Consider the following 17,730-nt stretch of genomic DNA (forward strand, 5'->3'; position numbering starts at 1 on the left):
CCTCTAACACGCGCTTTCAAAATAAAAGACTTGTAGGCGCTATCATATGAATAAAACATGTACAGATGAAGTATAATCATCTAAACAGATTAAAATACGAATTACTTTCTCCTAAATGATAATAAACTTGGTTTAAAATAAAGCTTTCGTTGAAGAAACACCGAGTTTTTTTTAATGATTGATAAATTATATATTTATTGATGTTCAGTTTTCCGACTTTTTTAAAACATCTGAGTAATGAAACATTTACACATCATTATTATTATTTCACATCATATTTGTTGTCTACAGTGACAGCAGACACTCAGCTGCACACGTAACACAGGAAGCTAGCAATAACTGATCAATACCTAATCGAAAACTGATCAGCACAGACTGCAGCTCCACATGCTAATATTAGCTTTGATGTTAGCATTCCTCTCCTGGAGCTGTGTGTCTTCTCTGTTAGCTTTAAGCTAACACTTAAGTTCACACTCAAGCTACAGCATGGTTACCATGGTGACGATTGTGTTGATGATGTCGATGGAGCGCTGTCATCTCATTCAGCTCAGATCAATAACTGTCCATAAATACGTGATGATGATTCGTCCACCAGCAGAGATTTCTGCTGAGAGCGGAGGGTTCTCAGGAGAACAACTGATGTGACGCTCAGTCATTGTTCTGTCCATCGAGTCCGAGTCCGACAGTTCAGCCAAGATGAGGAACCAGCTGCTCCTCACAGATCCTTTTACAGGAGTTCTGCATGTTCTTCAATGGTCACAGTTCGCAAGCGAAGCAATCGTTTGGCAAATATGTTCACTGTAGAACCCTGAGAGAAGCAGGGTCAGGGTTAGGCTGATCAAGAGAAGACGTGTTGTTACAGACTGAACATGCAGAAGCGAGTGTGTGTTCTGTGAATGATGAGTTCTCAGCACAGAAATGTTCAGGAACTCAATGACCGGGTTCTACGAGTCTGAGCTGGTTCTATAGAACACTTAGGAGTTTTAGATTTGAGCCCTCAAGGTGGGGAACATTCTGTGGAGTGGAGATCCCTAGTTCTACAACTGATCTCTAGAGTTCTATGTAGAGAAATACTCTATAAGTCAGGACTGGTTGTAGTTATGAGAAGTTTTTTGTGGAACACAGAGAGAACGGTTCTAGATCTGTTGCAGGAGTTAATTACAGAGTTCCCAGCACAGATATGTGACCAAGGTTAGTGAAAGAGCTCTGAAGAATTAATTTAGGGTTCTACAGTCAGCATTGTTTAAGGTCCCATGAACAGAACAGTTCATAAGGAGGTGTTCTAGAACCGCACACAGGAGTCAGCATTAATGCCGGTTCTACAACAGCTGTTACAATTCTAGAACATTCCTGTGCAGAGTTCCCTCCATGTAACTCAGTGCAAAGGTTCCATAAGGTCAGAACTTCTAGAACTCTTGGAGAACGTTTTGAGGAGCATTTCTAGACTCCGAAGATGAAGAGAGGTGATAGCAGAACTCTAGATAAGGAAGGTTCTGTAGGGTTGTGTGGGTTCAGGGTAGTTGTAGAACCCACACTTCCAACCTTGATGTTTGTTCTGGAAGTCATTGAGAAGGTTCTAGACCTGGTGAGTGACTGTGATGCAGAACTCCAGACAGACGATATTTTAGATGAAAGAAACAGGTCGGTGTTTGGGTGTTCATCTGTCCATCAGAGGGTTCTAGAAGGGCATTCCTCCAGAGATCTGACGTGCCACCTGCTCGTCCGGGCTCTCCTCCTTGTCCTTCCTCTCCTGGTTCCAGTCCTTCAGACCCTCTGGCAGTGTTGTGTCCTCGTCCACGCCTCCGGTTCCCTCCACAAACTCCTCGTATGTGGACTTCTCTGCAAACGGACGTTTGCCCAGCAGCTCCACCATGTCGCTCTTATCCAGAACCTCCTTCTCCAGCAGCCGCAGCGCCACCTGCAGGAAGGAACAAAGTCAGAACTCAGTGTGAAGCTTGTCTGTGTTTTGAATGACCTAGAACGACAAGGTTCTGTGAATCAGAGCTGGTTCTACTTTGAGAACGGGTTCTAGTTTGGAACATTTTTCTTATTTTCAGCTCAGAAATGTTCTAGAACTCGATGAGACCCAATGTTCTCCCACTAGAACATTTCAGTATTTTGATAATAAGCCGCTACGTCAGCTGTGTTCTCTCAAACGCCCGGACAGATTTCTCCTGAGAGAAACAATACTCATCTCATTCAACATCGTGAGCTTTGTGGCATTCTCACCACAGAAACGTTCTGAAACTGAATGTCAGGGTTCTATGAGTCTGAGCTGGTTCTAGTTAATAAAGGAGAGGGTTTGTTAAAGATGTAGATTAGAACAGCAGTTGGAGAACATTCTATAAGTGCTCAGTGAATGACCTAGAACCCTGCTTTGTAGAACCCCTGCTAGTGGTGTTCTCCAAGTTGTTTCTAGAACCCACAGAAGTGAGCACTGTGTTACAGAATTCCTGAGTAAGTGACCTTAAGAGAACACAGCGTTCGATAGGTTCTTTGGAGTTCTATCATTAAGAAGTAGTTCTACTTTATGAGGAAATCTAAAACTGGTTCTATATCCTGAACCGCCTTGTCTGGAGAGGTTCTCAGTGATGATCTAGAAGATGGCCGGTACCTTCTCCACCTCCGCCTTCTTGTCGCTCAGCAGGCGGTGGGTTCTCTGGTACGCCTCACTGATCAGAACTCGGACCTCGGTATCGATGAGACGAGCCGTAGCTTCGCTGTACGGTTTCTCCAGAACCATCTCACCCTGCCGTGGGAGGTCGAAGGACACCTGACCCACCTTCGGATTCATCCCAAACTGAACGATCTGCAGCAGAACACAGGAACCAAGAGCTCAGTCAGGAACAGGAAACACCCCGCTGCAACAAAACCCTTCATGTTTCGGTTCAACGCCGGCTCATCATTTTCAAATCAGCCGTCAGTGTTTGAACAGATTTTAAATACTTTTCCTTCATTCTATTAAAAATCTCTCATGTTTACAGTAAACTTTAGAACGTCGACCCGACAGCAGAGCAGAAGGACAAACAGAATACTGAGATGTTCTGACATTTCTGTTACACTGATGTTAACATCTGTGAGCTGACAAACAGTTTTACATTCAAACTCATGAAGAGAAACATGTTAACTGCTGTTGTCAGACTGTATGTCTCTGCTCACCTGTGTGACCTGTGACCTGTGTGACCTGTGTGACCTGTGTGACCTCTGACCTGTGCGTAGGCACTCTGGGTGACCTTTCGGAGGTCATCCTGAGCTCCTGTGGTGATGCGTCCGAAGAAGATCTCCTCGGAGACTCGGCCTCCCAGAGTCATACACATGCGGTCCAGCAGCTGCTCTTTGGTGTACAGGTACTGCTCTTTGGGCAGGTACTGAGCGTAACCCAGACCCTTCCCTCTGGGGATGATGGACACCTGCACAGGTCACAACGACAGCACCACGCTCTGTAACAGCTGACTGGATATCTCTGTATTATCAATTATGAAACCAAAAAATGAACAACTGAGTCAGAAAAGATCTGATTCTCTGATAAAAACTCAACTATGACTCCCAGGGTGCATTTCACATCCAAACAGCCAATCACAGAGTTGTTATTCCACCTCTGCTGCACACAGCAGCTGAGGCTCATGGGGACTGTAGTGTTTAGAAAGTGAGACCCAGTGAAGCTATATGACAGACAGCGCTGTGGGAGGAGGTGTTCTCATATCAACATGGAGCAGAAGATTTCCTGCTGATCCGTGATGGTTGCCTCTAACAGACTGAGAGCAGAACGTCACCTTCAGCAGAGGATCGGCGTGCTCCAGGAACCACCCAGCGATGGCGTGACCCGCCTCGTGATACGCCACCGTCTTCTTCTCGTCCGGCTGCAGGACCTGAGTCTTCTTCTCCAGACCTCCAACACAAACAGGAAGCGCTCAGTCTCAGTAACACTCAAACATGGATCCCTCAGTCAGGTGGAAACTCACCTCCGATGACTCTCTCGATGGCCTGTTCAAAGTGTTTCTGGTTGATGGCGTCTGAAAGATGGCGAGCGGCGATCAGAGCTGCCTCGTTACAAACATTAGCAATGTCGGCGCCTGGCAGACATAAAACAGGGAGAAGAAGCTCTGAGAGTGAGCAAGGTTCCAGCTGTGTGATGGAAAGAATGTCCATCAGCAAGTTTACCTGAGAATCCAGGTGTGAGGGCGGCCATCTTCCTCGCCAGAGAGTCTTTGTCCAGGTCAGCGTCCAACTTCAGAGGACGCAGGTGGACTTTAAAGATGGACGCTCGACCTTTGATATCAGGAGGACCTGAGACGGCAGACAGAGTCTATTTACACTGATCATCATGTTTGATTATACTGCTGTGACACATGTTCACTGTGAGCTTCTTGTCTGCATCTCTGATGTGTTACTATAAAATACAGACAGATATGTTCATGTTTCCTCATTAGGTGAGATTCAAATGTCTTCACATTGTGACCTTAACACACACACACAGATCATTAACCAGCCCTTCACTGTTCTCACATAACCAATGATAAAGAAGCATCTGCAGGATCAAACCGCAGATTCTCACCGATGTAAATCTGTCTGTCAAAGCGTCCAGGTCTCATCAGAGCCGGATCCAGGATGTCCGGTCTGTTGGTTCCTGCTAGAACCACAACGTTGGTCGCCGTGTTGAACCCTAAAGAACAGAGAGGAGTGAGACCTCCCACTTCCTGTCACTTCACTGTTTGACTGATGATCAATAAAGATTGAAACCTTCTGGTGCTGCTGAACAGCTCCTTTAATGATGCATCAGTTGATGATGCTGTTATTGAGGTATTTAATGGGTATTTAAGGGTTAATTAAACATATTGAGGTATCTGTAACAGATAATCTGAAAGATTTAACGGCTGCTCAAATAAAACAAAAGTAATTTTTATCTTTAAATCCTCTTTGATTTCTACCTTACATTTTTAGGTGAAAAAGATGGAATGTTTTGATGCTGTCCTGCATCTTAAAAACCTCTGAAATCCCCCAAAACCAAAGTGTTCATGTGACGTTATCATGAACACTTAAAAACCCCGTACTGTGGGCCAACCACATATATGGAAACGTGGTGTTTTAAGGGTTTTTACAAGTGAAGGCTCTCTGGTCCTGGTCTCAGGACACTGCTGACCATGTTTTCTGATGGAGTTAAGGGTTAATTAAGGGGATTTCAGTGTTAATGTCTGAACATTTGTTTCTGTGTTGAACATGTTTCTCTTCAGGTGAAGCTCTCAATGTGGATTTAACCCTCTCAGACAGGACCCGATGGCTTTTTACCCATAATTCCCGTCACTCACCGTCCATCTCCACCAGCAGCTGGTTCAGTGTGTTCTCCTGCTCACTCTGTCCTCCAAAGTTTCCTCGTCCTCGTTTACGTCCCACGGCGTCGATCTCGTCGATGAACAGTATACAGGGAGCGTTCTTCCTCGCCATGACGAACAGATCTCTGACCTGTACAGGAAGTGACATCAGGAAGACGTCGAGGTCTGAGACACTCTTGGTTTGGCCTCAGACAGTTACACTTGCTGTGTGTGTGTGTGTGTGTGTGTGTGTGTCTCACTCTGGCGGGGCCGACGCCCACGAACATCTCCAGGAACTCAGAGCCGTTGACGGTGATGAACGGTACGTTGGCCTCACCGGCCGTCGCTTTGGCCAGAAGAGTCTTTCCTGTTCCTGGAGGTCCCGTCAAGATGGCTCCCTACACACACAATAAACACAAAACACACATACTGATACATACTGAAGACCTGTCAAGATTTTCATGGCCCTCCCATACCTGGTGGTGGACCCCGCACCCCTCCCTCACCTTGGGGATTTTTGCGCCCAGGTCCTGGTACTGTTTGGGGTTCTTCAGGAAATTGACGAACTCCATGATCTCCAGCTTGGCCTCCTCGCAGCCAGCCACGTCTTTGAACTTTACATCGATCTCGTCTTTCAGGATCTTTGCCGTTGTCTCGCTGACGCTGAACAATCCTCCCATCCCTCGGCCGGGCCGCCCCGCCCCTGCCGGGCCCCGCCGCACCATGAACAGCAAGAAGCCAATGATGAGCACTGTGGGGAGCATGCTCAGCAGGAAGGTGCTGGAGAGGACAGATGAACGTTACATTTACAATATATCAGATATTCATATCTATGTGAACCAGTTTATCATGTTGCTGCTCACCCGTCACTCTCGGTGGAATAAACCACCGGCAGTCTGTTCTCTCCCTCGATGCCGAGCTCATACTGAGCCGTCTCCAGGTTCCTCTCAAACGTGTCCACACTGCCGATGTTGAACCACACGTACTGCAACACATAACACACCAACAAACACACTCAGTCTCCTGCTGCCCTTTTAAAGAACTGCCTTCAGTACATTAAACCGTCACTATAGAAAATGTTACAATGTCGGAGGTGGATCAATCAAACAGATCACCATACAGAGGCGTCAACAATTTCTGATCTCACCGTCCGAGCTGAGAAACACTGGAGCAAATACTGCTGACTGACTGCTGAGTGAAGAGCAGCTGAACTCTGTGTGTTCACTGTATTAACTGTAAATACTATCTTTGATTAGTTAGGAGCAATTTGGGGTTCAGTATCTTGCTCAAGGGTACCTCGACATGCAGCCGGGGCTTTAGGGTCAGATACATTATGTATGTGCTTTGATTTTAATTGATTTATTTGTTGGAAGAATATAATAATTAATTTGTTAACCACTTCATAAAGACACAGAGGATCCTGGGAGACAGATGTATTCATATTATTGCTCTTACCAGATTATAGATTTGAGCATCAAATAAATAAAGTAAAAATAAAAGACTTTAAAAGGAAGTATTAACTTTACTACATGTTTAAATGACAAGAGCTGTAAATTAAAACACATAAAAACTTTGATATTTAATTAAAAGATTGATTTGAATCAGACAGTAAAATGAAGTGTCACTCACCCCATCCAACGGCGTCTTCCCAGGCGAGAAAACCACTTTAACGTACCGCTTGTTGACGACCTCTAACCGCTCCACCTGTAGGATAAAACACAAACTGTCAAACTGCAGGAGTCTTGTTACATATGCTAGTATCTTCAGCACATGCAATCAAATATTAACTAAATATATGTTTACACATAAAGTAGAGTCACACTATGAGACAGTAGAGTCACACAGGAGACAGTAGAGTCACACAGGAGACAGTAGAGTCACACTATGAGACAGTAGAGTCACACAGGAGACAGTAGAGTCACACAGGAGACAGTAGAGTCACACAGGAGACAGTAGAGTCACACTATGAGACAGTAGAGTCACACTATGAGACAGTAGAGTCACATTATGAGACAGTAGAGTCACACAGGAGAGAGTAGAGTCACACTATGAGACAGTAGAGTCACACAGGAGACAGTAGAGTCACACAGGAGACAGTAGAGTCACACAGGAGACAGTAGAGTCACACTATGAGACAGTAGAGTCACACTATGAGACAGTAGAGTCACATTATGAGACAGTAGAGTCACATTATGAGACAGTAGAGTCACACAGGAGACAGTAGAGTCACACTATGAGACAGTAGAGTCACACAGGAGACAGTAGAGTCAAACAGGAGACAGTAGAGTCACATTATGAGACAGTAGAGTCACACTATGAGACAGTAGAGTCACATTATGAGACAGTAGAGTCACACAGGAGAGAGTAGAGTCACATTATAAGACAGTAGAGTCACACTATAAGACAGTAGAGTCACATTATGAGACAGTAGAGTCACACTATGAGACAGTAGAGTCACACAGGAGACAGCAGAGTCACACAGGAGACAGTAGAGTCACACAGGAGACAGTAGAGTCACACTATGAGAGAGTAGAGTCACACAGGAGAGAGTAGAGTCACACTATAAGACAGTAGAGTCACATTATGAGACAGTAGAGTCACATTATAAGACAGTAGAGTCACACTATGAGACAGTAGAGTCACACTATGAGACAGTAGAGTCACATTATGAGACAGTAGAGTCACACTATGAGACAGTAGAGTCACATTATGAGACAGTAGAGTCACACAGGAGAGAGTAGTCACATTATGAGACAGTAGAGTCACACAGGAGAGAGTAGAGTCACATTATAAGACAGTAGAGTCACACTATGAGACAGTAGAGTCACACAGGAGACAGTAGAGTCACACTATAAGACAGTAGAGTCACACTATGAGACAGTAGAGTCACACTATGAGACAGTAGAGTCACAGAGGAGACAGTAGAGTCACACAGGAGAGAGTAGAGTCACACTATGAGAGAGTAGAGTCACACAGGAGAGAGTAGAGTCACACTATGAGAGAGTAGAGTCACACTATGAGAGAGTAGAGTCACACTATGAGAGAGTAGAGTCACACTATGAGAGAGTAGAGTCACACTATGAGAGAGTAGAGTCACACTATGAGACAGTAGAGTCACACTATGAGAGAGTAGAGTCACACTATGAGACAGTAGAGTCACACTATGAGACAGTAGAGTCACACTATGAGACAGTAGAGTCACACTATGAGACAGTAGAGTCACACTATGAGACAGTAGAGTCACACTATGAGAGAGTAGAGTCACACTATGAGACAGTAGAGTCACACAGGAGACAGTAGAGTCACACTATGAGAGAGTAGAGTCACACTATGAGAGAGTAGAGTCACACTATGAGAGAGTAGAGTCACACTATGAGAGAGTAGAGTCACACTATGAGAGAGTAGAGTCACATTATGAGACAGTAGAGTCACATTATGAGACAGTAGAGTCACATTATGAGACAGTAGAGTCACACTATGAGAGAGTAGAGTCACACAGGAGACAGTAGAGTCACACAGGAGAGAGTAGAGTCACACAGGAGACAGTAGAGTCACACTATGAGACAGTAGAGTCACACTATAAGACAGTAGAGTCACATTATGAGACAGTAGAGTCACACTATGAGAGAGTAGAGTCACACTATGAGAGAGTAGAGTCACACTATGAGACAGTAGAGTCACACTATGAGAGAGTAGAGTCACACTATGAGACAGTAGAGTCACACAGGAGACAGTAGAGTCACACTATGAGACAGTAGAGTCACACTATGAGAGAGTAGAGTCACATTATGAGAGAGTAGAGTCACACTATGAGAGAGTAGAGTCACATTATGAGAGAGTAGAGTCACACTATGAGAGAGTAGAGTCACACAGGAGACAGTAGAGTCACACTATGAGACAGTAGAGTCACACTATGAGACAGTAGAGTCACATTATGAGAGAGTAGAGTCACACAGGAGACAGTAGAGTCACACTATGAGAGAGTAGAGTCACATTATGAGAGAGTAGAGTCACACAGGAGACAGTAGAGTCACACTATGAGACAGTAGAGTCACACTATGAGAGAGTAGAGTCACATTATGAGAGAGTAGAGTCACACTATGAGAGAGTAGAGTCACATTATGAGAGAGTAGAGTCACACTATGAGAGAGTAGAGTCACACAGGAGACAGTAGAGTCACACTATGAGACAGTAGAGTCACACTATGAGAGAGTAGAGTCACATTATGAGAGAGTAGAGTCACACAGGAGACAGTAGAGTCACACTATGAGAGAGTAGAGTCACATTATGAGAGAGTAGAGTCACACTATGAGAGAGTAGAGTCACATTATGAGAGAGTAGAGTCACACTATGAGAGAGTAGAGTCACACTATGAGACAGTAGAGTCACACTATGAGAGAGTAGAGTCACACTATGAGAGAGTAGAGTCACACAGGAGACAGTAGAGTCACACTATGAGACAGTAGAGTCACACTATGAGACAGTAGAGTCACACTATGAAAGAGTAGAGTCACACTATGAGAGAGTAGAGTCACACAGGAGACAGTAGAGTCACACTATGAGAGAGTAGAGTCACACTATGAGAGAGTAGAGTCAAACTATGAGAGAGTAGAGTCACACAGGAGACAGTAGAGTCACACTATGAGACAGTAGAGTCACACTATGAGAGAGTAGAGTCACACTATGAGAGAGTAGAGTCACACTATGAGAGAGTAGAGTCACATTATGAGACAGTAGAGTCACACTATGAGAGAGTAGAGTCACACAGGAGACAGTAGAGTCACACTATGAGAGAGTAGAGTCACATTATGAGAGAGTAGAGTCACACTATGAGAGAGTAGAGTCACACTATGAGAGAGTAGAGTCACATTATGAGACAGTAGAGTCACACTATGAGACAGTAGAGTCACACAGGAGACAGTAGAGTCACACAGGAGAGAGTAGAGTCACACTATGAGACAGTAGAGTCACACAGGAGACAGTAGAGTCACACTATGAGACAGTAGAGTCACACTATGAGACAGTAGAGTCACACTATAAGACAGTAGAGTCACACTATGAGAGAGTAGAGTCACACAGGTGACAGTAGAGTCACACTATGAGAGAGTAGAGTCACACTATGAGAGAGTAGAGTCACACTATGAGAGAGTAGAGTCACACTATGAGAGAGTAGAGTCACACTATGAGAGAGTAGAGTCACACTATGAGAGAGTAGAGTCACACTATGAGACAGTAGAGTCACACAGGAGACAGTAGAGTCACACTATGAGACAGTAGAGTCACATTATGAGACAGTAGAGTCACACTATGAGACAGTAGAGTCACACTATGAGAGAGTAGAGTCACACTATGAGACAGTAGAGTCACACTATGAGAGAGTAGAGTCACACTATGAGACAGTAGAGTCACACAGGAGACAGTAGAGTCACACTATGAGAGAGTAGAGTCACACTATGAGAGAGTAGAGTCACACTATGAGAGAGTAGAGTCACACTATGAGAGAGTAGAGTCACACTATGAGAGAGTAGAGTCACATTATGAGACAGTAGAGTCACATTATGAGACAGTAGAGTCACACTATGAGAGAGTAGAGTCACACAGGAGACAGTAGAGTCACACAGGAGAGAGTAGAGTCACACAGGAGACAGTAGAGTCACACTATAAGACAGTAGAGTCACACTATGAGAGAGTAGAGTCACACTATGAGAGAGTAGAGTCACACTATGAGAGAGTAGAGTCACACAGGAGACAGTAGAGTCACACAGGAGACAGTAGAGTCACACAGGAGACAGTAGAGTCACACTATGAGACAGTAGAGTCACACTATGAGACAGTGGAGTCACACTATGAGAGAGTAGAGTCACACTATGAGACAGTAGAGTCACACTTGAGACAGTAGAGTCACACTATGAGACAGTAGAGTCACACTATGAGAGAGTAGAGTCACACTATGAGAGAGTAGAGTCACACTATGAGAGAGTAGAGTCACATTATGAGAGAGTAGAGTCACACTATGAGAGAGTAGAGTCACAATTATGAGACAGTAGAGTCACACTATGAGAGAGTAGAGTCACACAGGAGACAGTAGAGTCACACTATGAGAGAGTAGAGTCACATTATGAGAGAGTAGAGTCACACTATGAGAGAGTAGAGTCACATTATGAGAGAGTAGAGTCACACTATGAGAGAGTAGAGTCACACTATGAGACAGTAGAGTCACACAGGAGACAGTAGAGTCACACTATGAGACAGTAGAGTCACACTATGAGACAGTAGAGTCACACTATGAGAGAGTAGAGTCACACTATGAGAGAGTAGAGTCACACAGGAGACAGTAGAGTCACACTATGAGAGAGTAGAGTCACACTATGAGAGAGTAGAGTCACACTATGAGAGAGTAGAGTCACACTATGAGAGAGTAGAGTCACACAGGAGACAGTAGAGTCACACTATGAGACAGTAGAGTCACACTATGAGAGAGTAGAGTCACACTATGAGAGAGTAGAGTCACACTATGAGAGAGTAGAGTCACATTATGAGACAGTAGAGTCACACTATGAGAGAGTAGAGTCACACAGGAGACAGTAGAGTCACACTATGAGAGAGTAGAGTCACATTATGAGAGAGTAGAGTCACACTATGAGAGAGTAGAGTCACACTATGAGAGAGTAGAGTCACATTATGAGACAGTAGAGTCACACTATGAGAGAGTAGAGTCACATTATGAGACAGTAGAGTCACACTATGAGACAGTAGAGTCACACAGGAGACAGTAGAGTCACACAGGAGAGAGTAGAGTCACACAGGAGACAGTAGAGTCACACAGGAGAGAGTAGAGTCACACTATGAGACAGTAGAGTCACACAGGAGACAGTAGAGTCACACTATGAGACAGTAGAGTCACACTATGAGACAGTAGAGTCACACTATAAGACAGTAGAGTCACACTATGAGAGAGTAGAGTCACACAGGTGACAGTAGAGTCACACTATGAGAGAGTAGAGTCACACTATGAGAGAGTAGAGTCACACTATGAGAGAGTAGAGTCACACTATGAGAGAGTAGAGTCACACTATGAGAGAGTAGAGTCACACTATGAGAGAGTAGAGTCACACTATGAGAGAGTAGAGTCACATTATGAGACAGTAGAGTCACATTATGAGACAGTAGAGTCACACTATGAGAGAGTAGAGTCACACAGGAGACAGTAGAGTCACACAGGAGACAGTAGAGTCACACAGGAGACAGTAGAGTCACACTATAAGACAGTAGAGTCACATTATGAGACAGTAGAGTCACACTATGAGAGAGTAGAGTCACACTATGAGAGAGTAGAGTCACACTATGAGACAGTAGAGTCACACTATGAGAGAGTAGAGTCACACTATGAGAGAGTAGAGTCACACAGGAGACAGTAGAGTCACACTATGAGACAGTAGAGTCACACTATGAGACAGTAGAGTCACACTATGAGAGAGTAGAGTCACACTATGAGACAGTAGAGTCACACTATGAGACAGTAGAGTCACACTATGAGACAGTAGAGTCACACTATGAGAGAGTAGAGTCACACTATGAGAGAGTAGAGTCACACTATGAGAGAGTAGAGTCACATTATGAGAGAGTAGAGTCACACTATGAGAGAGTAGAGTCACATTATGAGACAGTAGAGTCACACTATGAGAGAGTAGAGTCACACAGGAGACAGTAGAGTCACACTATGAGAGAGTAGAGTCACATTATGAGAGAGTAGAGTCACACTATGAGAGAGTAGAGTCACATTATGAGAGAGTAGAGTCACACTATGAGAGAGTAGAGTCACACTATGAGACAGTAGAGTCACACAGGAGACAGTAGAGTCACACTATGAGACAGTAGAGTCACACTATGAGACAGTAGAGTCACACTATGAGAGAGTAGAGTCACACTATGAGAGAGTAGAGTCACACAGGAGACAGTAGAGTCACACTATGAGAGAGTAGAGTCACACTATGAGAGAGTAGAGTCACACTATGAGAGAGTAGAGTCACACTATGAGAGAGTAGAGTCACATTATGAGAGAGTAGAGTCACACTATGAGAGAGTAGAGTCACACAGGAGACAGTAGAGTCACACTATGAGAGAGTAGAGTCACATTATGAGAGAGTAGAGTCACACTATGAGAGAGTAGAGTCACACTATGAGAGAGTAGAGTCACATTATGAGACAGTAGAGTCACACTATGAGACAGTAGAGTCACACAGGAGACAGTAGAGTCACACAGGAGAGAGTAGAGTCACACTATGAGACAGTAGAGTCACACAGGAGACAGTAGAGTCACACTATGAGACAGTAGAGTCACACTATGAGACAGTAGAGTCACACTATAAGACAGTAGAGTCACACTATGAGAGAGTAGAGTCACACAGGTGACAGTAGAGTCACACTATGAGAGAGTAGAGTCACACTATGAGACAGTAGAGTCACACTATGAGAGAGTAGAGTCACACTATGAGAGAGTAGAGTCACACTATGAGACAGTAGAGTCACACTATGAGACAGTAGAGTCACACTATGAGACAGTAGAGTCACACTATGAGACAGTAGAGTCACACTATGAGAGAGTAGAGTCACATTATGAGAGAGTAGAGTCACACTATGAGAGAATAGAGTCACACTATGAGACAGTAGAGTCACACTATGAGAGAGTAGAGTCACACTATGAGAGAGTAGAGTCACATTATGAGACAGTAGAGTCACACTATGAGAGAGTAGAGTCACACAGGAGACAGTAGAGTCACACTATGAGAGAGTAGAGTCACATTATGAGAGAGTAGAGTCACACTATGAGAGAGTAGAGTCACACTATGAGAGAGTAGAGTCACATTATGAGACAGTAGAGTCACACTATGAGACAGTAGAGTCACACTATGAGACAGTAGAGTCACACAGGAGACAGTAGAGTCACACAGGAGAGAGTAGAGTCACACTATGAGACAGTAGAGTCACACAGGAGACAGTAGAGTCACACTATGAGACAGTAGAGTCACACTATGAGACAGTAGAGTCACACTATAAGACAGTAGAGTCACACTATGAGAGAGTAGAGTCACACAGGTGACAGTAGAGTCACACTATGAGAGAGTAGAGTCACACTATGAGACAGTAGAGTCACACTATGAGAGAGTAGAGTCACACTATGAGACAGTAGAGTCACACTATGAGACAGTAGAGTCACACTATGAGACAGTAGAGTCACACTATGAGACAGTAGAGTCACACTATGAGAGAGTAGAGTCACATTATGAGAGAGTAGAGTCACACTATGAGAGAATAGAGTCACACTATGAGACAGTAGAGTCACACTATGAGACAGTAGAGTCACACTATGAGACAGTAGAGTCACACTATGAGACAGTAGAGTCACACAGGAGACAGTAGAGTCACACTATGAGAGAATAGAGTCACACTATGAGACAGTAGAGTCACACTATGAGAGAGTAGAGTCACACTATGAGACAGTAGAGTCACACTATGAGAGAGTAGAGTCACACTATGAGACAGTAGAGTCACACTATGAGACAGTAGAGTCACACTATGAGACAGTAGAGTCACACTATGAGAGAGTAGAGTCACACTATGAGACAGTAGAGTCACATTATGAGATACACATGATGAGGATCAGATTAATGGTGTCAAGGTGATGACAGGATCTGGTTGATGACATCACAATAAAAAGGTACCGTCCTCACCACTCCTTTGGACAGGTAGTTGTTGACAAAGTCCTTCCAGGTGACCTCTCGTCCTACATCCCTGAAGAAGAAGAAATAGGTGCAGGTTGTCCAGAATGTCGCTGCGCTCAGAACTAACAACCGAAACTCTTTATCATCCCAGGGAACATCACCCTGAAACAAACACAACCTGAGGTCAGATCCACACCTGTCAGACCAGGTGAGCACAGGTGAGAGCTGAACTGATCTGCTTCCCCACCCACACTGACCTTCTGCAGACGGCTGTACCAGTGTGACTCCTCCCTACGGCCTCCTCGTTTTCCTCCTCCTCCTCCTCCTCCTCCTCCTCCTCCTCCAGAGGCTTTATGAGTGTTGGCAGGTTTGGCTTCTGAGAACAGAGCAGAAAATAATTCATCAAGCAGATAAATAACAGAAGACTTCAACAGATTCAGTCAGTAGATATTAGGAGACAGTAGATGTTAAAGGACAGTAGATGTTAGAGGACAGTAGATGTCAGAAGACAGTAGATGTTAGAAGACAGCACGTTAGGAGACAGCAGTTTTTACCATTATTCGCTGCCTTAGCTTCAGTGTTTTTTGGAGTTTTCTGATTTTCTGGAAAATATTTCTCAAAACCTGAAAATAGAAAACAAAATGTTTTAACTTGTTAACCATCACACACACACACACGCATGCACGCATGCACGCACACACACACACACACACACACGTGTACCTTTAGGCGGCCTGGAGCTCAGTCTCCTGTATGCTCCCAGCAGGTCACTCAGCAGGCTCCGCCCACTGTCTACCTGTTCCACCGTGCTGGAACACATCACCTGACCGGCAAGACACAAGTCTTCAGTGATCAGCCAATCAGCAAACTTGATTCAATAAAAAACTTTATTCACAGAAGGAGTGATCGACAGACAGGAAGTAGATCAACAAAGTAAAATTACAATTTAATAAAACATCATCACGCGTCCAGTGAAATCAGAGCTGCAGCTAACGAGTTATTCAATCAGACACTGAGATTAAACTAGAAGACTGACCAACACGACTGCAGCTACAACAGTTATGGACCTGTGGGCTTTATGATGACATCAGAAGAACCTGCTGATTACATGTCGGCTTTTACTACGACTGAAATACTTCTTCAGAATGAAGACAAGTATTGTTCTCCAGCAGCAGGACATGACCTGCATCAGAGGAGACAAAATAAATGAATAAATAAAACAGTTTGGTTGGTGGCTGAAGAGGTTCTCCTCATGACCTCACGCCTCCCTGAGGCCCGATCAGGGTTCTAATGTGATCACAGTGTTCAGCTCTCAGTCCGTCACTTCACAGCTGCATTAACCTGCGTCTGAGTGACCAGCTGTGAAGTGATGTCACTTCCTGCTCTGTATGAAACAAACCCGTCCATCACTGAGACAAACAGACTCCATGTTTCTACTCAAAGACAGAAAGAAGTTCATGTAGAACATTTGCTGAATTTACAAGAAGGAACAAATAAGTCAGAATCAGTCAGAGACAGAGTTTCACACAGTTTATAAAGTGTCTCCAACTCAACAACTCACTAAACTGACACATTTGTTAAGGGAGTCTGGGGACAAAGAAGTCGCCTATACTGGTTACTGTTTAGTGTATCTGTAAAATGTGACGTGTCAGAACAGACTAACAACACACACACACACACACACACACACACACACACACACACACACACACACCGGAGGACACCTCGTCTATCGGTTAAATTAAGAGATCAACAGTGTTTCCGTACAAACGAACTTTAGAGACTGAGGTGGCTCGTGAGGCCTGGTCGGGTCTTTAACTGAAGACTGAGGAGTTGTAGGATGTCAGACAGTTTCTTAATGAGTGAGTACTAAACGTTATATCAGTCAATGACATCAAGAGCAGCAGCAGCGTCACACAGGTGAGTGTAGCTGACGTCACACACAGGTGGTCAAACACAAGGACGGGCCTGCCGCTCAGACCCGTCAGCGGCTCAGCGGGGTCAGTGCTCAAAGCTTGTTTTGGCCGCTGTCCCTGTTAGCACCATTAGCATATTAGCATGTTGAGCACCTACCAGCTTGGCCGGAGCGCTGGAGGGCAGCAGCGGCCGGAACATGTTCCTGCAGCCGGCTGACAGCCGCAGGTAGCGGTGAGCCATCCTCACAGCGGAGCCACACCGACACGCCCGGCAGAAAACAGCAGGAACGGCCTCTACACGCAACTCAAGTTCAATATCTCTGTTCCGTAATCACGCCGCTCCGCCATCTTTCCTCCAGCTCTTCTTCTGTGGTTCAGCACGGTAGACGTCACTGGGCTCAGCAGCGCCCTCAGCAGGATGGAGGCTGAATTACTTCGGTCACAGTTTATTATAGGCTCGGTCGAGATGAGCTGCGCCTGCGCAGAATCGATCACCGGCGACCACCGCGCAATGCATGCTCGTTTTACTAAGTGTTATATAAATAACCTTTATTATTATAATTACTATTATTATCAACCACACAAAATATGTTTGTTAACAGATTAAACCTTCATTGCACAGCATGAGATTCATATAATCCAGCATTAATAACAATTACACACAAAATTAGGATTTTCGACAAAACGTAGTGTTTGTAGTCCTAAGAGCCAATCAGCTCTCTGATCAGGCGACAGCCAGGCGTTTCCCATCATGCCCTGCGGTCTTGCAGTCGGTGGAGAGCA

General features: G+C 44.6%; 1 protein-coding gene across 2 annotated transcripts; it reads right to left on the minus strand.

Moving 5' to 3' along the window:
- Nucleotides 1–165: 165 nt before the first annotated feature.
- Nucleotides 166–17,306, minus strand: afg3l2 (AFG3-like AAA ATPase 2). 2 transcript variants are annotated; one of them, XM_073490893.1, is made up of 17 exons: nt 17,105–17,306; nt 15,755–15,854; nt 15,586–15,654; nt 15,289–15,407; nt 15,041–15,193; nt 6,939–7,013; nt 6,173–6,294; nt 5,816–6,089; nt 5,570–5,707; nt 5,307–5,460; nt 4,556–4,663; nt 4,162–4,287; nt 3,963–4,073; nt 3,774–3,889; nt 3,210–3,410; nt 2,615–2,809; nt 166–1,918 (listed from the first exon to the last, which is right to left on the minus strand). In XM_073490893.1, the coding sequence occupies exons 1-17, from the start codon at nt 17,186–17,188 to the stop codon at nt 1,679–1,681; spliced, it is 2,385 nt and encodes a 794-aa protein (XP_073346994.1). In that variant the 5' UTR covers nt 17,189–17,306; the 3' UTR covers nt 166–1,678. The 2 variants fall into 2 exon arrangements, with proteins under 2 accessions (XP_073346994.1, XP_073346995.1); XM_073490894.1 differs by having other exon boundaries at nt 1,588–1,918; nt 15,289–15,404; nt 17,105–17,279.
- Nucleotides 17,307–17,730: the final 424 nt, after the last annotated feature.

Source organism: Pagrus major, chromosome 21 (assembly GCF_040436345.1).
Source record: "Pagrus major chromosome 21, Pma_NU_1.0".
Classification (NCBI taxonomy): domain Eukaryota; kingdom Metazoa; phylum Chordata; class Actinopteri; order Spariformes; family Sparidae; genus Pagrus; species Pagrus major.

Excerpts from the sequence above, each read along its gene's own strand:
- afg3l2 (XM_073490893.1), bottom strand. The coding sequence starts at position 17,188 with ATGGCTCACCGCTACCTGCGGCTGTCAGCCGGCTGCAGGAACATGTTC. Across the intron at positions 15,855-17,104 it reads CCAGCGCTCCGGCCAAGCTG|GTGATGTGTTCCAGCACGGT; the intron begins GTAGGTGCTCAA and ends CTTGCCGGTCAG. Across the intron at positions 7,014-15,040 it reads ACTACCTGTCCAAAGGAGTG|GTGGAGCGGTTAGAGGTCGT; the intron begins GTGAGGACGGTA and ends TTTATCCTACAG.